This window comes from Kogia breviceps, chromosome 16, assembly GCF_026419965.1.
Source record: "Kogia breviceps isolate mKogBre1 chromosome 16, mKogBre1 haplotype 1, whole genome shotgun sequence".
In the NCBI taxonomy this organism is placed as follows: domain Eukaryota; kingdom Metazoa; phylum Chordata; class Mammalia; order Artiodactyla; family Physeteridae; genus Kogia; species Kogia breviceps.
In genome coordinates, this window is record NC_081325.1 from 14,982,568 (window position 1) to 15,006,003 (window position 23,436).

At 39.1% G+C, this 23,436-nt stretch overlaps 1 protein-coding gene across 2 annotated transcripts in view; it reads left to right on the forward strand.

The window, feature by feature from the left end:
- FREM2 (FRAS1 related extracellular matrix 2) overlaps nt 1-23,436 on the forward strand; it is a 210,410-nt gene that overhangs the window by 123,965 nt on the left and 63,009 nt on the right. For both annotated transcript variants that reach the window (XM_067016848.1, XM_059042124.2), the window contains 4 exons: nt 4,986-5,132; nt 9,989-10,219; nt 19,606-19,731; nt 21,032-21,283. In XM_067016848.1, the coding sequence (XP_066872949.1) occupies nt 4,986-5,132; nt 9,989-10,219; nt 19,606-19,731; nt 21,032-21,283 (756 nt within the window). The remainder of the gene's footprint in view (nt 1-4,985; nt 5,133-9,988; nt 10,220-19,605; nt 19,732-21,031; nt 21,284-23,436) is intronic.

A 23,436-nucleotide genomic window follows, 5' to 3' on the forward strand; every position in this document is an offset into this window, starting at 1 on the left:
TCTTTAGATAAAATATGGAGTTCCATTGTGCAAGGCAATTTTAATAATGAGAGTTACAATAAACTTCAGCTTAGTTCCTCAGATCCTCATATCACTCCTGCATAATAAGTAGTGCCTAAGATTTTACAAATTCTGAAATGCAATATGATTTGCATATGTAGAACTCAGAAGAGTTAGGTAGTATTTAAGCCCATTCAGAGTTAAGCTTTATACATCTAATTTTGTAGTCTGTAGCAAAATATCTACTTAAAAATCCCCGATGTAGAGTGAATGCTGAACCTTTAAAACAATTGCCTGGAGCATGTCACTGTCTTGCAAAGCAAAGTTTTTCAGTATTGTTTTTGAATTTTATTTCAAATGACATCTGAAAGTGGTCGACATATAAAATCCTTGGCAAACTTGTTCAGCTGTGTGTCACTTGAAACCCCTGATACAGCAGTAACCGGGCACCCTCTTCCTTCCAGTACATAAGCACCAACCGGAAAATAAGTTTTATCATTTATAATCTGTAAGTAGAGATGAAATTAGCTATCCTTAAGACCATCTTCATGATGGAATGGAAGGGTTAAACAGACCTTTTGTCATCAATAACCCCTGGAGGTATGATCTAGACAAACACAAATTCCAAAAATTCACATTCATAGGTAGTCATCTAAAATCTCTACATAGTGTTCATAGAATACAAGTATGCAAGACATTTTAGAAAGAGTGTCATTAAAAATAATTTTCGGGCTTCCCTGGTGGCGCAGTGGTTAAGAATCCACCTGCCAATGCAGTCAGGGGACATGGGTTCGAGCCCTGGTCCACGAAGATCCCACATGCCACAGAGCAGCTAAGCCCGTGCGCCACAACTACTGAGCCTGCGAGCCACAACTACTGAAGCCCGTGCGCCTAGAGCCCATGCTCCGCAACAAGAGAAGACACCGCAATGAGAAGCCTGTGCACCGCAGTGAAGGGTAGCCCCAGCTCGCAGCAACTAGAGAAAGCTCACGCAGCAACGAAGACCCAGTGCAGCCAAAAATAAATAAATTATATTAATTAATTTTAAAATAATAATTTTATTTAGGGAACTCCCTGGCGGTCCAGTGGTTAAGACTCAGTGCTCTCACTGCCAGGGCCCAGATTCGATCCCTGGTTGGAGAACTAAGATCCCACAAGCCATGCAGTGCGGCCAAACATTTATTTTAATTTAAAAATTAAAGAAATTAACAATTAAAATTTAAAAAAATAATTTTATTAAGAGAAAATGACTCAGTGCTAAAAGGGATATGTTACATTTATATAAGATATTTATATTGCCCATTAAATGAAGCACTACTGAACTTCTTTCAACCAAGACATTAGAGTGTCTAATTCATTAAATTGGCATTTTCCTAACTGTAAGCAAAATGAACTCCCTGCCCTCCTGGATCATGGATGACAATGGGAGGAGACAGAGTGAACAAACAAAAAAGAAAGCATAAATGGAATATGAGATTATGGAAAGCACTGGAGGGAAAAATTGCCCAGAATAAAGGAGCTAGAGAATTCTGGGGTTTCCACTGGTGTTTGCTGTGTCATATTAAGTGTCACGGCATGCAATATTTAGAAAAAGGGTAATATCAAATCTTAAAATTAGCTAAAAATTCTTAAAGAAATAGAGAAATGGTATGCTTAGTGATCTCATACTTAGACATAGGGGAAAGAAATAGGAAGAAAGTATACAGAATTATAATAAAATTCATTTGTTAAACACAACAGTTACCAAATAAGTCAGAGGTTTTTAATCACAAGTCAAGTAAAACTGTAGTATGTGCTTTGTTTTTGTAAGCTAAGAGCTGTTACGAAATAAGGAATAAAATAGGAGTCACAAAGTAGCCATTTTATTACCAAAAATCATACTTACCCATAGGCTTTTTAGTCAAGGAAGAAGTCTTTAGACCTCATTGTGTTCCAGGCACTATGTTCGATTTGGACGCTAGAAGGATGAATTTGACCAGTACTTGTCCTGGGGAAGTGTGCTCGGGCAGTTAGTGGCAGAATACACATGCAGATAAAAGAATTACAATTACTCTGATTGGAGATACAGAAGACGTATACACTGCATGATAAGCCAGGCTTCCTGAGCTTTAGGTGAGTTGGACCTAAACAAATTGCAAGGAGGAGTAGGAAGCTAAAGATATTCTGGGCAGAAGACTTCCCACATGCAAAAGCATGTGGGAAGAAAACAGTGAGAAGCTAGATATGACCAGCTGTTTCTCTCTGTGGAGAAGTGATAGGATGTGAAGCTGTAGGTATTTGGATGGACAGGAGTGGCTTGGTATAGCATGACAAGAAGTTTGGAATAAAATCTAGGACTTGATGGAGCCACAGTCTAATTGAGAGAGAAGTGTGGCATAAGGTCATTTTCAAGTAAGAATTAGTTGAGAAATCAGAAAGGTTTTATGTATTAACTTAATTGATTAAAGGTTATTCTATTCTTGTTTTTTGTCTATGACTTTCTAGAGGAAATGTTCCCAGTAATAGAACATAAACACAATAATGTAAAAAAGTATTTTTAAAGACAATAAGACCAAGTGTTGGCATGCTCAAAGAATGCATGCCAGTCTCAATCTCTGACAAAAATGAGTACAATTAAACAATGTGAGAGGATATCTGCTAACGCACAAAAGTGCACAAAGTAATCAATAGGTGAAAAACTGCAGAATCACAGAGATGAGAGGGCTGGCGTCGCTGCAGGAGGCGTCATGAAGGGGATGGTAAAAGGAGCCCTTGAGGAGTAGAAGTGCAAGCAGAAGAATGATGGGGGATATCACCGTAGGCAGAAGGACAGAAGTAACAGAAAGCGTGAGGGTGGGGAATCCATGGAGCGGCGAGACTCTTGGATGGACCTCAGAGTGAGCGGATTAGAGACCATGGGAAGAAGACAGGGCAGAGCAGGTGAAACCAGAAATCTGCAAAGACAGCCTGATGGCTTGATGTGTGCAGCAGCTGTAGGGAGACGGGGCAAAGGAGGACTGAGTGCAGATGCATTTAAGGCAGGTGAATAGTCTGGCAGTGGGTGTGCGGGGTGGACTTGAGCGTGCGTGGGGTGAGCTGGAGGAGTTAGGTCACTTTTGTTGAAGGATGCTACGTACGTACCGCACCGCACTGCATGGATATGTGGCTTATTTTACTTGATCCTCACAGCAGACACGGGCATTAATGAATATGACCCTCATTTGATTCTCCAGATGAGGAAACAGAGGGCTAGGGAAGAAACTTGCTCAAAGTCAGACAGCAGATAAGAATGAAGTGGGCTATGGATTCCAGTTCTGGGCAGCCCCCAGCCCGTGGCCCCTCCTCTCCAGAACAGTACCCAGTGTCTAAGACATGGCAGGCATAATAAGTTCTTAAGGACAAAATGTGGAATGAACTTCCTGTTCTCCAATCTCTTTATATCTAAAATTTTTTTAATTAACGAAAATGACAGGTCCGTAATCCCATCCATTTAAAACACCAAGCAGCTCCATATTTGTAAAGTTTCATGTTACTACGTCACTGCACGCACAGTATCAATACCATTTGTTTCTGTATTTTGTGTTTTAAGTATTTCAACAAAAAAAAAAATTTTTTTTGTTTAATGACTGAATCGTATTTCATTGATTTGATGTACCATAAATAGAGTAAACTCTAAGACTTTTGGTTTGAGGGCTATGATAGAAAATATTGCAATTATTAGTCCCTTACAAATAGATTTTTGCTTCTCGCACAGAAAGACTTACACGATCAAATGGTATGAACATCTTTTTGTCTCTTGCACACATTGCCGTGTAGCTGTCTAAATGGCTCGGTGCTAATTTACAATTTAAACAGCAATAAATAAGAAAACCAATTTCCCTAAATAATCTCGGCTGTACTGGGTATTCATTTTAATGTTTAGTACATGTCAATTCATAACTCAAAGATGCTGCCATTTTTTTTTAATTTCTAGCAAAGGTGAACATTTTTTTCATGTGTTTATTAATTATGTTTTCTTTCCCACGTGCAGACTTTTTGCTCTCAGTCTGTTAAAGCCTTGATGTTTTCCTGTCTCATTTCTTTTTCTCTAGTGTAGCCCTGTGTGAACTCAGAAGAGAAGAAATAAGTTAAAATTGAGTCTCTAGCTGTGTTTATTATTTGGGCTTTTTTCCCCGCTTTTACAGAAGGACTTAAAGGAAATTATTGATGCCTTTGTATATAAACTTCACCTTACTCTGAAATAATTGGTGTAGATCAAAGGAAGTAGAGGGATACATGCATAGTGATCAGCTGATAACCATTTCTCTTTTCTTTCACCTAGCAGAGCAGCTTTCACATTAGAGAGATCACATACATTTTCTACTGATAGGCAGCCAGCTCCATTTTGGTGGGAAGGTGGGAGGAGAAAGCCTTCTCTTCAGAGTAGAATGGAATCAATGAAAAGACGTCTGTTTGCTTTAAGGAATGGAGTGGAATCTAGTGGGGAAGGGAGGTGGAGAAGGGATATTTGTTTTTCGTTAAGTGGTTATAATTAAAGCCTTCCACCCAATTGCTCAGTGAACCAGAAAAAGGTATTTGTGAAGTTGTGTGTGTGTGTGTGTGTGTGTTTAACGTCACAAAAGAGCCCTGCAGCTTTCTTTATAGAAAAACTTGCTCTCCAGCGGCACCTTGTGGGAAATGCGTCATCCTGCAACTTGGATACTTGGTTTTGTGATTTAACAAAATTGCTTCTGGTAGTTCTGTGTTCCTTCGCTCTGACCCACTTCCCCTGCTAAAGATCAAGGGATTTTGCAAAGAATTATGTCAGTTGTATTTCTGCATAACAGTCAGTGAACAGTAAGCTGTATCTCCATGTATGTATCCTAGATTGTGAATCAAACCAAGTAGCTAGAGTGATTCGTCATGTTTCATCATTAAACGTCATGTTTCATCATTAAAGTCGTCTTTGGACGACTTTATTCATTCAAGAAACCACTAATTCGAGGCTTTAAATTTCTGTTTTCCAGGTGGAAACAAGTTAATCAAGCAGCATTTTCGTCTGAATTGGGCATGGATTTCCTTTGAAAAGGAATATTACTTGATCAATGAGGACTCCAAATTTCTAGATGTCGTGCTTAAACGTAGAGGTTATTTGGGAGAGACTTCCTTTATAAGTAAGTTTAATTTGCACTTCTGTCTCAAAATCGCATTTTTGTAGCAAAAATTCATAATTTTACAATGATTAAAAATATTTAGTTTTCTGCTCTAGTTTTAAAGCTTAGGGAGATACTGACAATTAAAGGTTCTTTACTAAAGAAACATGCCAAAAGTTTTGTGCTGAGGCTAAATCAGAGACAAAGCCTGAAAAAATAGGAAGTATGTAATCAAAATATATATCTCTTCAAATCTTCTATCTACATATGATATTTCTCTGATATAAAATAACTTTACAAAATGACAGTAATCGCTCATAAATTAAAATAACTTAAATGTCACTCGATCTTAGAATAGGCTTAGGCAAATCTGTAATTTATAAGATAAAATCCTGCTGAAATATAAATTTATGAAGGCTACTTTAATACTAAGTAAACAAAAAACTGTTCAGTGACCTATTAGACATTGAAGTGTAATTTACTATCTGTTTGTTGCATTTGAATGCTCTGGTAGGTCACTAAAAGTTTCAAAAACCCTAACACTACATAAGAGTGCTACATAAAAGATAAAGGTTGTGACTTTTCTTCCCAACAGTAAGGTGTTAAATGCTAATCCTTTTCTGCTGCCTTACCCCTTGATAGCAATGGGGAAGTTAATGGTTGAAAAATATTTTTTAAACTATCTTTTCAGATTTTTCTCTCTGTTGCCCTTTTATAAGCTGAATGCTAAAATATTGAACGAGCCTCTTTTTTTCTCCTGAAGTTATTTTTTCAATGAACTATTATTTCCTGCAGGTATGGAGATCATTCATAATTGTAAAGAGGCTCTATAGCTCTACTTGGTTAACCTCACAAGGTTACTTAGTAACCCACGGTGACAGAAAGTTGGAAAGACTTCTGTGTGTGGCCCATACCCATCAATCATTGAAGATGGTAATAGAATTCATGCTAGGACTGTGAATGGAAAAGTCAGGTTAAAGCAAAGGGTAGCCCTGTAGAAGTTCTACAAGGGATATGTTTCATATTACTGTTCCCCTACAACCTCCAATTTCACATATAGAGGTTTAGAATTAGATAGTTTGTATTATAGCTAAAAACAGAATATCATTTACCTTCAGGCACACAGTTAATAAATCATGTATTTTGTATATGTATTTTCTCAGAGATAATTGTTCATTTTATAACCATTATAACATTAATAAATTAAATATGTATTTGCATCTCACAAAAAAATTTCAATTTCAAAGATCTTATTGCTCCCAGTTAGTGAACACGCATTAAATGCAAGATATTCCACTAAGCACATTAAGTACTTTACCCATCTTTTTACTCTTTACAATCTTTTTTATTTTTATTTTTTTAATATACTTATTTATTTAGTTTTGGCTGAGTTGGATCTTTTTGCTGCACACGGGCTTTCTCTAGTTGCGGCGAGCGGGGGCTACACTTTGTTGAGGTGCGTGGGCTCCTCATTGCAGTGGTTTCTCTTGTTGCGGCACGCGGACTCAGTAGTTGTGGCTCGTGGGCTCTAGAGCGCAGGCTCAGTAGTTGTGGCGCACAGGCTTAGTTGCTCCACGGCATGTGGGATCTTCCCGGACCAGGGCTCGAACCTGTGTCCCCTGCACTGGCAGGCTGATTCTTAACCACTGTGCCAACAGGGAAGCCCTCTTTACAATCTTTTATTCACGAACTCAACTAGTATTTTCTTGCATGCTTGTTACATGCCAGACAGTGTGTTAGGTAATGGCCTGTGAGGGGATAATAATGAGAGCTAATTTATTGAGTTATTATTACAGGCCAGCCCTGGTTCTCAACACCTTACATAGTCAGCCCCAAGTGGGTCATTATATCCCCCGTTATACAGGTAAGGAAACAGAAAGGTTGTCATATCCCCAGAGTTACATAACTACTAAGGCCAGAAGTGAAGTTTGGCTCCAGGGCAGATTCTCTTAACTACCACCCCACAGTGCTTCTTAAATCCTCTGCAACCGAGGAAGTTAACTTGCCTATGATTTCATAGCCACTATGTGGCAGAGGTGGGATTGAAGTCTAACCTCTCATTCCAAAGTACCTTGCTTAACCCCCATACCATTTTTCCATGCCACAGGAAAAGATGCAGTTGTAGTTTCATTTAGTAAATCGAAGTAATATGTTTTGTTTAATAATTATCTTTGAAAAAAAGAAGCATAAATTTAAGCCCAATTTATAAGCCTTTTAATTTCCAGAATTCTTTTTGCCCCATATAATAATATTTTTGTAATATGTGTGGTTTACTAGCTGAATATTTGTATCTCCAAGTAAGAGCAAAATTTTCGAACATTGAGTGTGTGACTGTCTTGTCTACCACATTAAAGTATGAACGAATCTGTCTCCTTCACAATCTATACACCATTTCTTCATCCTTTATTAAAATTGGGCACCTATGTAAGAGTGCCTCGTGGAGGTATGATGTATTTAGTATGTATCTACCCACCCTCAGATCTTAATGCACATAAGACTTACATGGGGATCTTGCTAAAATGTTGGTTCTGATTGAATAGGTCTGGGGTAGGGTTTGAAATTCTGCATTTCTAACAAGCGTCCAGATCTGGTCCATGCTGCTGGCCCAGGGACCACACTTTTAGTAACAAGGTAGACTAGCCCTGCACTTAGAATGGGTACTATGTGTTAATAATGAAAAGGGAATCTTTATTTTTGACCCCAAGTAAATTTAATATTCCATCTTGGTCTTATTGTACCTTTTAAAAAAAGATGACATGTCCTTCGTTGTTTTCTCATGTTTGAGAAACATACCACTTTAAGACAGCAATCTTTTTCATAAAATAGAAGTCCATTCCTCTTCACCTGATGAATCAATGATATTGTCTATTTATACTTCACATTCAGTTGGGAATCTCTCTCAACATCCACCACAAAATTACAGAAACAACTGAGATTTGGCTTTGCAACTTATTTTTTATTTAGGTTGGATGATTTGATTATCAGTTAGAAGTATGACTAGTTGGAACTAGTGGACATTCCTTGTATCATATGGAGTCCTTTTGGTTTTTCACTGCCTTTTGAATCTCCAGGAACATAATGCATTGTTAATGAAACAAAACAAATCAGAAACGTGGGCAGTAGCTATCAGAGGCCAAATAATAGATTCTTTTGCTGGTCGTACCACTGGGGATAAATGGGTCAATGAGCCGCGTGTGTGCTGGAACCGCAGAGAGAACGATTCCTTTCATCATCACCTTGGCAGTGAATTGTGGTGGATCCGAGAGGTGTTGACAGCCGCTCTGTGAACTTTAGGTACCAGAGAGCTAACAGGAAGTCTGTAGCGATCAACAAGATAACGTAGTGCTGAAATTCCTGGTTCTGTGCTCTCCTTTCTCTTGCCATTCAGTAAATTATGCTTCACCTCCTATTGAAAAAATGGAATATTTCTGAGATCTATAAGACAGAAATAGTTTAGTGAAATATTTATCTTCATCTTCATTTTAAGATGAAACAGTCAGTGATATGTTCAGATGAAGAAATAAATATTCAAATTAATCTTGCAGGGTGGGATGAATTGGGAAATTGGGATTGACATATATACACTGTTGATTCTAGGTATAAAATAGATAACGAATGAGAACCTGAAAAAAAAAAAAACCAAATTAATCTTGCGTAAGCACCACAGGACAGAGGTTTTACCTGTTCTGTCTGGCTCATAGTAGGCACCCAATGAACATTTGTGGTTGAATGGATCTTACTTGGTCCAGTTTCATTTCTCGTTTGAAGAACAAAAGGGCATTTTCTGAAAATGAGATAATTTTTTTTCAGTTAAGTGAGAAATGGTACAAAGAATTTATTTTCAGACTTTTAAATTCTAATAGGCACAAGATTTTATTTTTCTCTTTTAAAATCTTTCTACCAACTTCTCTGAAAATGCCAGTGTTTAAAGGAATATATTTGAAAATTATTCCATTAACTTGTATCATTAAGAGGTTCTGATCAGTACTTGAAAATATACTAGAACAAGTACTAACTGCAATTTTGTAATTTTTCTATGATGTTGAATTTGTTGACTCTTACTCATTGCTTTACAGATAATATATCTTATGATTTGAGTATGTGGCATAGTAATGGCAAATAAAGATGCTCTTGTAATGTACTTAGAGACTCAGGGATCCTTTAACCCTCCCAGCTAACTGAAATGGACCTCGAGTGAACCAAAAGAGGACTGCATATAATAACCATAAATATTTAGCTCTCCAATTCTCTTCACATGACTTCGTGGAATTCTGGAGTGCTCCACAAAGAAAAACCTGGCAATAGTCATGTTGACAAACACTGAATTAGATTTTTTAAGGGTCCTAGTTCCGTTAAATGTGTAGAGAATATTATAATTTTTTATTATTTTGCTTGGCCATTTACAGCTTAGATTATCAAAGAATTCTTTGACTCACAGAGTCTCTTGCTGGCTTATATTTTCTAGCTAGAGAATTTTTCTTAAGTTTTTAAAATATAACACATGCAATACAACCCTTGCAAAAAAGTAAATGTGAAGAGTTTTTAGATCGTACGAATTTGTGGGTGTGAGACTATTTCAGAATGTGAGCATCAATTTCCTTGGTCCTGTTTTACAAGTGGTTCTAATACAAACTTAGCTCAAAGAATATATAGCAAAACCATAATGGGGCAAGAGTAGAACAGAATCATGGACTGCTTAAGACCTACAGTAGAACACTTATTGTAAGACCCATACCCAATGATCCATTTCATGGAATCAAAGCAGGATTTACTTTGCACTGCAGGATACAGTGACACACAAAAAGTTAACAACAAGGAAAGCCTTAATTACCTAGTTGAAAATGAAACAAAGGAAATGATATTGTGTTTCTGTGAAGGTATTGGCTCAAGAGATGGGACTGCAAAAAAAGACAAAGACTTCAAGGGCAAAGCACAGAAACAAGTGCAGTTCAACCCAGGCCAGACCCGGGCCACGTGGAGGGTGCGGATCCTGAGCGATGGAGAACATGAGCAGTCCGAGACCTTCCAGGTGGTTCTCTCAGAGCCCGTGCTGGCTGCCCTGGAATTCCCTGCAGTGACCACAGTGGAGATCGTGGACCCAGGAGATGGTAAGAGCTACCATCAACTCACTGGTGTTGTCACTGTTGGGTTTTTATGACAAAACACCCTATAAAGGAGGTTTTAAATTCAATGTTTGGATTTTCCATAGAGAGAACTTTCTAGATGAATGGTTCTGTGTTCTCAGATATGCTGATGGAAGAGAGAACCCAAAAATTAATGAAAGGAAGCTATATTTTTTCAAGTCAATGAACTACAAATATACGTAGGATTATCAATATGTTCTTTCTCTTATTATGATTTTATCCTTTAGAACCAACGTCACTCATCTCATTTTTCTAGAATTATTTCATGACTTTTTAAAGTCTTTTAAATGTGTTTTTAAATGTCCTTTAAACAAATGCTTTAAGAATTAGACCATTTGGGGATTAATTTGTTCTCCATATAACACTTTATTCAAATTTCTTCATATATTCACCAGCCAAAACTTTTCACTCTGCCATATGGTTCCACATTTGTTACATAATACCCAGCAACCCACCCTCTCTCCTTGGTGAAAAATATCTTGCATCATTGCTCTTAATTTCTATTAGATCATGTTTTCTTGTCAATGCACACCCTTGGCTGACGTTGGTTAAAAATGAACCTCACTGTTTTGAGTGTAAATTGACCTCTCCCTCCCCTGCCATACTCCTCCAGTCCTGACTTGTCTCAATGCAGCCAGGAAAAAAAAAAAAAGGTTGAATTGGCCTTTTGAGGGCTGGCATTTATACAAAGCTTGGTGAGCCTCCTCTAAAGCTGAAATCCTGTCAGAAGACAGACGTGACTTTCTTTTAAACCGCCAGCCTATTTATTTCGTTAGTCAGAAAACTCTTAAATGTTCTGTGAAGATACAATCTACTGAGTACGTGAAACGGAGACATATGTGGACATCTCTGGGTTTAACAACTGAGCATAATTAAGGAGAGAGGATAAGAGAACCGGAGCTCCGGCTCTGTTTGTTTAACTAACATCTCTGCCTTTAGTTGAATATGAACTTCAGTTATGTTTATCATTTCCGTTAAAGAACAGAATGGAAATGTTAATTAGCATTTAATTACGTTTAATTTTATCTGCATTATCTAGGAATAAACAATTAAATTTTCTTCTAGTTCTGAGTTTGGGGTAAGTGCTAGCATAATAAAGCTTTTCTCTCTTTTGAACGAGCCCATGACAGCTTTAATACATATAAATTGGCCCATTAGTTACAGTTTGTTTGAAGCCATTTCTTGATGTTTTATTTGCCCATTGGTATAATTGCCGTTCTTGACTTCAGGAATAGGGTACTTAAACTCATTTGTGCTTTCCTGTTTATAAGCCCAGAGTGGCACACAATACTCCCTACCCGTAAGAAGTCTGAGATGTGGGATTTTAAAAACAAATACACACGATACACACACACACACACACACACACACACACACACACACACACACACTCACTCCTTATATAATCTAGACTCTTGAAGGCTACCAAATTGAAATTTGCCACAATTTTATTTTATGTAATGGTCACCTGAGTTGTCTTAGCATTTTCTAGATGAAGTTCAGCCCTATTCATTCCAGGCCATGATCATGCCTATGGTGGCTGACAAGTGTGCTTGTACAGCAAATGCCTGGTACAGTGCACGTCTTGTTGAAGATCAGGGGTCTTGAAATTACAAGACATGGCTTTGTTTCCCAACTCTACAATTTATAGTTGTATGATCTTAATCGAATCAAATGTCTTTTATGAAGATTTAGTTTCCTAATGCACACAATAAGGAAAATTAACGATTCTCATGTTGCAGCATTCTTATGAAAGAGTTCCATACGACATAAAGCAAAATGCAAATATTGTTGTTATTTCTAATAGCGTAAATACGATGTTAGAGTTCATATTAAGAGTTTAAATAACCTTTTTTCTTTCCACGAACGATCACTTTCCCAACCATTTCAAAATTTTGATTATTTCTTTCTACACTCGCTTGTAACTCTTCACATGTGAATTCACTAGCTCTAGGAACCGTTGTGCCTATAACCTCTCCCTCTGCTGCATATTAACTCTAGGACATGTTATGAGGGGGTTTTTTTGCATGTATTAAAAATGTATCCAGCTCACACTTCTGCTGGGGACAGCACTATGTATTGGGGATGCAAAGATAATAGGATACAGTCCCTTCTATCAAAGAGCATAAGGTCTAACGGGAAACAGAGCCCTGTAAATAAGTTATGGCGGCAGAATGTGATGTAGTATCAACACAACAAAGAATGAACAGAGTGTTACGGGAACAAGAGGGGGAATAGTCAACTCTGCTTTATCTTAGGCTGGGAACTGCTTTTACCTATTAGCCAGTTTATATAAACACATGCAAGTACTTTTTGCCAGTACTTTACTTACCAGTGTAACTGGTACTGATAACGATAATAACTGAAATTCCTCGAGCACCTGCCCTGTGCCGACAGTGTACTTAACACATTATATACATTCTTTCATTCACTCCTTTACCTCACTACCTTTCAGTCATACATACCGTTTAACTTGATGTTTATAGGATGCTCTCAATTTCACATGAGACAAATTTTAGAACATGTGTTCCCAAATTTTATGACAAAAAAAACTTATTAACATAAACTTTCTACACACACACACATATACATACATGCATACATCATGGATTCTCACATGTTCATAATTATACTCTTATAATACTCTCCCTCGAGTTATGTTTTTAAATTACATAGTCATGGCTCAGGTAAAGCTTTTTAACGACTATGACTTTATTCAATAAACGAGTATCTACGCCTACCGCAAAAATAACACGCAAAAATAACAAACACCCTTAGGTGCTTATTGATTTAACTCGAATCAACACTCAGTGCCCATATGGATGCTCTGTAAAGCTTCTCATGCCGCCAGATGTTTGTGGCTCTCTGATTGGGCACCATAGCTCTATCTGTAATCAATGAAGTTGACTCCTCTCTAAAGCCTGGTGCAGTCGTTGTGTTTTCCTGCATCATCTGTGCAAGAGTGCAGCCTGACTCGAGGGGCAGACACCAGTGACAGCCTGGTGCAAGTACACCCCATCCTCATCCCTGACAGCCCTGGACTGGCCACGGGTAGAATGGAACCAAAGCTCCCAAATGGTCACACACAGATCTCACAGCCATTCTGGGACCTGCCCCTGCCCATCCGGGAGGGGGCCCCCCGAGCGCAGTTCAGCTATCAGATGGGGCTTCGGAAGCCCACACTTTTGTCCAGAGCAGACTTATTTTGTTGCAGAAAAGTGGAGGCTGAGAAGGAGCTTTTGGTACTAGTCAACAAAATGTTGTTGGAGCACAAAGAGGGAATACAGCATTCTGCCACGATTATGGAAATCAGTAACTTCCTAGGCAAATGGGTTGAGTCATTGATAAAGTAAATCAATAAATTCAATTTCCTCATCAATTGAAGCCTGCGGTACAAAGAGAAAAACTAAAATAAGCAGAGAACAGAGTGCAGAGCAGAGAGGTAAGCCTCTCTGTGTCACATCCCCTTTGCCTCCAGGTGTTTTTGCAGCCTCAAGCTGCACACCCATGGAAAATCTGCTACTGTTATGATTTTTACCTCTCTCCTTCATCCTCCTCTGTCACTTTGCTGTCCTCCCTTGTTTCACTTTGATTCCACAATCTCCATCTTTTGCACATGCCCACAGAAAGTTCCATCTGGGAGGGGTTTTTAAGCGCATGAAATGTTTAACTCCTTTTCTGGATGAGGAACCCAAGAAATTGGGCCACCTTTTAGCCTCTGCCTAAGTCAACCACTTGAAAGCTGTTTTATTTGGTTTTTTAGTGTCAGCAGAGATGGGTGAAATTACATTTCATTTCAGGGGATGGGCACTCCCTCTGCGAAACTCCATTGAATGGTAACAGTTGTCTTCTGTTAAAAGATCCGCTGCCGCTAGGCTGGATTGTGCTCAAAAGCAGACAGCAGATTTCCATAAGACAAGAAGGGCTTTGAGGAAATTTCAGATCACTGTTATTCTTCCTGCCCTGTTTTCTAACCCAACTCAGAGAAGTCCGAAAGGATTATTCCTTAGGCAAAGGGTTTGATAATAATCATCACACCAATCTCTACCGTACTGCAGTGCCCACTGTGAGCCAGACACTGCATTAGGACCTGTACAACCTTATCTCATTCCAACTTTATGTTTACAACTCTGCAATTTATATATCAATTTCCAAAGGAAATCTCTGTGGCTCAAAGAATTTATTTTCCTAAAGTCCCCCAGCTAATAAGTACCAGAGCCAGTGTTTGAACAGACAAATATACATATATATTTTATATATATATATATATATATATATATATATATATATACACACCCATATATTTCCTCCAAAGCTCTTCTCTTTCCTGAGTTATACAGTTGCCTGTCATTTCACGTGAAGAAATAATGAAATAATATCCAAAATCATAATTAAACAGTATATTTTGCCATAGCAGCATTGTTTCCCCTATTCTTCTATATAGAAAAAAGAAAAAGTAATTCCTTTTATTCTTATTCTATTATCTTTTGTCTTCATACATCAAGCCTCAAATATATGAGTATAGGTGAATAAAAGCAAGTGTTCTAAGAAAATAATCAAGACCACTTTAGCCCTTGCATGATGTATCTGTGTGTTCAACAAATGTTTATTGAGCATCTGCTATATGCCAGGAATTCTGCTAAGAGCTAGGGGTATATGCCCGAGTGAAGAAGGCACACTGACCCTGAAGCATCATATCACTCGGTGATTACATGCCACTAAATTCTTACATTTAACACTACAGATGCTATGTGTTATGATAAGGGGAGCAATCAGAGTCCACAGAAGTATTTAACCTGGAATGAAGGTTCTTAACTTTCTGTATACTAGGTTCCCTAACCGTGAGAAGTTATACCATCTTTCCTCACTCTTAGAAGCATATAGGTATTAATTAATATAAAACACTTTAATTTCTGGGAAGAGGAAAATATGAAGAACTAAAACTTTTGATTTCATGTAAAGATCCCTTTCCTTTTTTACTGTGTGTCATTTCTAACCAGTAAAATGACTTTTATGTACTTTATTAGGGGAACACAACCTTAAATATAGGTATTTGAGTACAGATACCTAACATAGATATCTGAAGCCTATAAGTATTTTATGCAATTGTTTAGTTTGTACGCTTGAAGTATCTGCAAACTTCTGATTGAAATGGGCTCATTCTGATATTGTAATGATGTCAAAACATAGCCATGAACTAGTGGATTAGAATATATGATCTCTAATTGTTTTTGGTGGGACCAGTTTAGGTTAATACTATATAATATATTGTAGAGAATAAACATACTATTCTAGAGGTAAGTAGAGCTTATATCTCAAGAACCCTAATCTTATCGGAGACAAAGAAAAGGCAAACTTTTGTGTGCTGAGTGAACCAAACCCATTTCATGAGGTAGAATTCAGATGACATAGGCTGACTACTATATGAAGTTCAAATATCATTACTGTTAAAATTTTGTACCATCGGAAATGTTGACATAAAGAGATCACTGGCTAGCTGATATTTTGACACAAGTGTGCTAAAACAGAAGGTCCAGAATCAATGAAATGATAGTCAATTGCAGCTGACGACACCAAAATGATAAAGCATGCAAGAGCTTCAACTTCAGTGAGTGTCAAAGCTTTCTTCTTTTTGAACTCTATTGCTGTGCAGCATGGGTCATTGTCTTAAGAGAAAGTAAAAAAATATTAAACACTTGTTCAAAGGACAAGCACACATTTGTACATTTTTGGCCCCAAAAAAGGTAGATGAGGAAAAAGATGGTGCAAAGTAAAACTATTTCAGTGATGGAAAACTTTCCAAATTTTTCTACATTCACCAAATAAAAACATTTAATGATATGAACAAAGATTACCCAGAGATTCACTCTAACCAAAGTATTAGCATAGTGCTTCAGAAAAATTTTTGGACCTCATGGTATCCTGCTGTGAACTTGTAACACTTATTGTCATGTGACTTAGCTATGTTTTCATTATTCTGTTCTTTTAAGTTCCTGTTAAATTAGCCTATGTTACCATATCTGTTTCAGAGTTAAAACAAAACAAAAACAACCATTGAAATGTTAGAAAGCTTTCCACTGATGTTCAAACATCAGTGGCAGACTCCACATTAAGTACCATTTGCTGGCTAGTCTGAGGGCACCGGAGCAGCCTGAAGATGTACCGGAATATCTTCTGAGTTGTTTTTGAATGTGCCAAACTTTTTAAAGATGATGAACACTCGGTGCCTTCATCTACGCACTGCATTTTCTTTCCCTTCTTTGTTCTATTATAGGAAAGATTTTTAGGAGATATTTTTTCTATCATGTTTTTAGCAGAGTCTGGTGTTTTTGTAATCCACTCAGTATAATTGAGAAAAGGACATCTTTCAAATGTAGCTACAACTATTTTATTTCTGAGAACAGAAGTCATTTTTTTGCCGAAGTTATAGCACAGTCAAAACCCAAAAATAAAAATTGCCGTTAGATAAATCAAAGTAAGCCTCTCAATAGTCACATTGACTAATAAAGCATGCATTCACTTTATTCAGCTTTATCTTTCAAAGCAAAGAATAATGAAACCAATCTGAAAATATAAAAGTAACACACGTTACTGTCCTCTACTCCTTACCCAGTTTACTCAGACCGTCAAACCACACTGGCATCCTGGCCATTCCTTGCATATACCTGGCCTGAAGTATATACACTTGTTCATTCCCTTTGCCAGGAATTCTCTTCCCTAAGTTACGCACATAGGGTATCTCATCACCACCTTGCCATCTCAGCTCAAATGTAACTCTATCACAGATACTTTCCTGTATCATACAGACCTGCCGTGGCGCATACCATGCCCCAGCCCTCCCTCCAGCCTCCACCCCCCGCGCCCCCCTGCATCCCGGCCGGCACACTCCATCTTCTTCATAGGATTTGTCACCTCCTGGCATACTATATATTTTCTTGAATATGTGTTTGTTTTCTCCCTCCTCCCCACCCCCAACTAGAAAGAAAACTCCATAAGGCCAGGGATTTTGTTTACCTCCATGGCTCCTGTGCCTGGTTCAGTGTCTGGCAAGTAGAAGTCACCAATCAATGTCTGATAAATGAATAACTAGTTGTAAAATCTTACATCCACAGATGTTTTGAATGGTGCCATTTTTTCAAATGCTGTATCAGTCAGGGTCCCAGGAGAAAACAAATGGCACATTCAAAATTAGCAAATTTAAAATAATTTAATAACATGACTTTTGCAAAGATGAGGGCGAGAATTGGGGAAACCACCAGGTTTAGTTACGGGGCCCAAGGCTGGTAAGGGCGGGTACCATCACCACCTCTAGGCCTCAGGGGAAAGGGAAGGAGAAGTTAGCTGGACCAGTGAGCGAGCTAGCGCGGCCAGTGGGCCCTATGCCCTTTACTTGGTGGGGTACAGCCAGCTCTGGAGCCTTGAGGGGAGCCAGGGCGACGAATGCTGGGCCCACGTTGCTCTCACCCTCCAAGACCTGCCTGTGCTGCCCTCTGGCTGACTCAGCCAAAGCCAGAGCACAGGGAAACCTTGGATGTGGCTCTCATTAGTCAGTCCCTGGAGCACAGGGCAGGGTGGAGAGGGGTGGGACGTGGACCTTGACGGCCAACGTCCACTATTCCAGTGTCTTTTATAACCATCCAAAGCAGTGTGGCTTACTGTTTTAAAAATAATCGTGAAGCATTTTCCGTGGGGGCGGGGGGGGGACTTTCAGGGAAACAGACTCCCAGGCAACTTCCAAAGTATCTATTTGAGGGTTATCATGTCAGACTGTTGAACTAAACGTTCTATTGAACTAAATGTAGTTTTACATTGAACCATGATTTTCAATAATTTAATTATGCCATTTTTATTATTTAGTGTACCTTTACGCTACCTTAAAAATGAATCATTGAGGGCTTCCCTGGTGGCGCAGTGGTTGAGGGTCCGCCTTCCGATGCAGGGGACGCGGGTTCGTGCCCCGGTCCGGGAAGATCCCACATGCCGCGGAGCCGCTGGGCCCGTGAGCCATGGCCGCTGAGCCTGCGCGTCCGGAGCCTGTGCTCTGCAACGGGAGAGGCCACAACAGTGAGGTGCCCGCGTACCGCAAAAAAAAAAAAGAATCATTGAGACTCATAGTGTTATATAAATATAATGTATACTCTGTGCTATTGTTATTCCTCTAGAGGACGAGGGAAACCACAGATGTGTCCCTTACAGTGATACATAGATTTCTAAATTCTAAAGGGACTGCTGTTTAAAACACAATAAACAAAAACACCAAGTGTCAAACAATGCATTATTATACTTTTATTTTATTTATTTATTTTTAATATCTTTATTGGAGTATAATTGCTTTACGAAGGTGTGTTAGTTTCTGCTTTATAACAAAGTGAATCAGCTATATGTATACATATATCCCCATATCCCCTCCCTCTTGTGTCTCCCTCCCACCCTCCCTATCCCACCCCTCTAGGTGGTCACAAAGCACCGAGCTGACCTCCCTGTGCTATGCGGCTGCTTCCCACTAGCTATATATTTTACATTTGGTAGTATATATATGTCCACGCCACTCTCTCACTTCGTCCTGGCTTACCCTTCCCCCTCCCCGTGTCCTCAAGTCCATTCTCTATGTCTGCATCTCTATTCCTGTCCTGCCCCTAGGTTCTTCAGAACCATTTTTTTATTTTTTAGATTCCATATATATGTATTAGCATACGGTATTTGTTTTTCTCTTTCTGACTTAACTTCACTCTGTATGACAGACTCGAGGTCCATCCCACCTCACTACAAATAACTCAATTTCGTTTCTTTTTATGGCTGAGTAATAATCCATTGTATGTGCTTTTAATCATTAATCATTCAAAAGGAACACATTTGGGGTAAAAAACTAATAGAGTGGACATTATAAGATCTGAGTTGTAATCCTGAGTCAACAAGTAAGAGTCCTTGACAAATAATTTCAACTCTGTAGGTCCAGGTTTCCTCATCAAAGTAAGAGGTGAGCCAAGATGACTTCTGAGGTCTCTTCTAAGTCTAAAAGTCAACTACTCCATCAGAAGGTGGCGATCTTCCCTGAGAGAGCAAAGTTGGATTTAAAGGAAGTGTGTCAGCAGCACTTATTGAGAAAAAAAAGCGCAATTACTGGAGATAAAAGCAACGTTGGGTTTTATTTCTAGGTTAAGGATTCACTAGCCCGGAGCTTACACACTCTCTACCTGCTTCTTCTCCCCTGTCTTCCCTCCTTCCCCTCACACTGCGCTATTCTAAAAGAATACGCCAGGGGAAATGATCAATCAGGAGAGCGATGAATTTGCACAGGATTATGTCATATGTAAGACGCTCAGACAAAAACAATTGTGTTTTCTCCTTAGAATCAACTGTATTCATCCCCCAGTCTGAATACTCCATCGAGGAGGACATTGGTGAACTGCTCATTCCGATCAGGAGAAGTGGAGATGTGAGCCGCGAGCTGATGGTGATCTGTTACACGCGGCAAGGTAGCTCGATTTGCGAATGAACTAAAATGTCCCCGCAAAGATATAAATAGGCCGCTTTAACATGTTGGAGGCATAACATTATGCCACGAAGGTTATACTTTACTGTCCAGTTTTCAAATAGTAAAAAAGCATGCATGCGGACATCTTCCTTCACTATGGCACCTTCGAGGACCTGGAAGGACTGCTGCTATTGCCAACATTTCTGATTCATTTGGTTGCTTTAATACTCAAGGCCTTTGGGGTTGTAAAAAGCTGAAGCTCCCCTCTCCGGCTCAAGCCTGCTGAAGTAGAAGGGGGTTATTGTTAAAAACAACAACAACAAAAGAGGCAAAGAAATGCATACCCAAGGAAAAGAAACGAATTTCAAACTGGTCTGAAACTCTAGCAACCACATTTCAAAACACTTGTTTTGCTCATTGAGTAAGCACCCTCTGAAAGGTGATTTTATGCAATACAAAATTAAAACTACTATGTAATACTCATTAATATACTAAACACCTTTCTAGGAAAGAGGTAGACTTTTCTAAGAATGTAAAAGAAAAGGTCATAAATGCAGTTGACACTGCAGACCTTCATTAAAATTTTCATTAACATATGTGAGTTGAAAGGCAGTAAAGAATAGCGGCCAAAATGCAAATTTCAGGATCAGCCTTGAGCTCTGGGTCCCACGACAAGTGGTTGGACTTCTGTAAACCTCAGTTACCAAACGTGGGCTTCCCTGGTGGCGCAGTGGTTGAGAGTCCGCCTGCCGATGCAGGGGACGCGGGTTCGTGCCCCGGTCCGGGAAGATCCCACGTGCCGCGGAGCGGCTGGGCCCGTGAGCCATGGCCGCTGAGCCTGCGCTTCCGGAGCCTGTGCTCCGCAACGGGAGAGGCCACAGCAGTGAGAGGCCCGCGTACTACACACACATACACCAAAAAAAACAGTTACCAAACGTGTAAAGCCCGACAGAGTGGTTAAGAAGATTACAGAAGCAATGCAGGTAGAGCGCTTGGCACTTGGCCTGCACACAGTAAGCATTTGAATACTAAGCTATTATTCTGTATTATTGTGTAGTTTTAAAAGACCACAGGCAGGAAGCAGAGGAGAAAACACTTGAAACGGACTATTTGTCGGATGTTGGAGACCATTATAAAGGTGACTCATGGTGCTAGCACAGTATGGAGGAGCTATTGCAGTTTCCAGGGCTGTTCATAGATAGGATGGACCATGAAAATGCTGCATATGAAAATAATCGTTTCTGGAGGTACCCTTGTAGTATGTTCTATATAAACCCCTTTTGGATTCTCTCTGTTTCCAGGAACGGCAAGAGGAACTGTGCCAACATCAGTACTGTCCTATTCTGATTACATATCCCGGCCCGAGGACCACACAAGTGTTATCCGCTTTGACAAAGACGAGCGGGAAAAAATGTGCCGGGTCGTTATAATCGACGACTCCTTATATGAAGAGAAGGAAACATTCCACGTTCTCCTGAGCATGCCGATGGGTGGGAGAATTGGATCGGAGTTCCCAGGGGCTCAGGTTACAATCATCCCCGACAAGGACGACGGTAAGTACTAATTTACCCGAAAATTATTCCTCCTACCAGGCGCACCAACATCAGGCACAACCTTCTAAACAGAAAGATGAGAGTGCAAAAGAATTTTCACATGCACATTTATCTTATGCTTGATTTTATAGTGCGATTAAGATTCTAAGTTGGCTGCATCAATCAGTTTGTCTTTCATGATTTAGTGTTTTCAGAGGGCAAAGTCACACCTGTGTGTTTTCACCTGTGTACAGTTTCTTTTTACAACACCATTTATCATTAGGTGATTAAACTTTAAAAATGTCCTGGTGAAGAACTGAAGCAATTTTAATACACAATTTATCCTTTTGTTTGTTTGTTTTGCTTTGATTGCAAAAGCTTCTATTTTGCAACTTTAATCTCCGAGTTTGAACTCGTTTAACAAAGAAACCCATCAGACGAGGCTATTAAACACGAACGAGGAAGGTAATAAATATATGGAGAATTGAGTCCAACAGGCTTCCAAAAAGGGGGAGGGTTTATCCTAGACTACCCTTCCTGAGGGAAACCTAATTACCATAAAATAATCCCTCTTTCTGAGCAGAAAAAGGAGCAAAGGGGTCTTAATCATCACAGTTCAAAAAACCATTTAGGGCTTCCCTGGTGGCGCAGTGGTTGAGAGTCTGCCTGCAGATGCAGGGGACACGGGTTCGTGCCCCGGGCCGGGAAGATCCCACATGCGCGGCTGGGCCCGTGAGCCATGGCCGCTGAGCCCGCACGTCCCGAGCCTGTGCTCCGCAACGGGAGAGGCCACAACAGTGAGAGGCCCGCGTACCGCAAAAAAATAAAATAAAATAGTGTAAAAGGAGCACATTTCACGGATGTTAAGCAGAGATGGGAAAGAGTGAAAAGAAAGGTAGTTAGTATAAGGGTATGACAATCCAGCAAAGAAAGTGCTAAAAAGAATCTAAGAATCAAACATGTTGCAGTGCCTAAGTGCTGTCAAACATTTTTAATCTGTAATGTCTAACATGCAGCAAGCTAGGACATTATCTTAATTCCTCTTGCTATTCCAAGCTTTGGGGGATTTTTTTTCAACATGCAACTATTTCACTTGCTTTTCAAATAATAGGAAAGATAAACATAAAACTTATTTTAGAGAAATTTGCTTTGTGTCATCTTTGTTGGAGTACTTCATATCTTATGAGCTTTGGGGTCAACTTTTATTAATGTCTCTGAACCTCAGTTTCCAGGAGTAAAATGAAGAGTTTACCTGTATTACCTACATTTTACAAATTTTTCCTATATTTTTTTCATTTTAGAAGTTGAAATCTTACCATGTACATAGTTTATAAGTGAAAACAATACTGCTACACATAAAGTACTGTCTATGCAGACTTTCACCAGTTCATCACGGAAAGAAAGAATGTCCAGGTTAATGGGGAGAAAGTCAAATTTCAATCAGGTGCAATAATACAGTTACTAACAGTTGTCACATTTGAACACTTACTACGTACAAAGGACTTTACATGAATTATCCAGTTAAATCTCAAAATAAGATATCTTCTCCATTTGATTGATGGAAAAATTAGACTTACAGAAGCTAAGAAAATTGCTTAATGTCACACAGATGCAAAGTGTTGGATATATGTCCTAAATTTAGGTCTATTTAAGATTTGATGTGCTTCTCCACTAGGCTATAATGAATCCTGAAATTCATCAAAGGGATTAAAATACGTCATACCTAATGACATAACTGAAGGGATACAATTGTCATAGAATCTAGAAAAGAATAATCCAAATATAGGTCAACATTGGTCAAGGGAGGGGTGTTGTTTCTGAAGGTGGCCAATTGCTCAATCACTAAAATTTTATGTAATTGGAGTAGGGAAAATATTTAAGCCTGCTACACAATCTGAGTGAAATATCCTGCATGACCTTCCAACACTTTTTGCTCTGATTGCTGTCTCCGTTTCTGTGGTAATGGGCATACCAGATGACGAGTCCACCGACCAAATGTTCCTGAACTAAAAAGAAACAAATCCTTTCAAACTCTGTAACTCAAAGCAATCTGAATTTTTTAAAAAGGAATTGATTCTCCAAAGCTAGATTATTCCTCCGTGAAATTATAGGGTACCATTTCTGTGGATGCAAGAGTGAAGGACTAACACCTGGGCGGAAAGTCACTTTTCTTA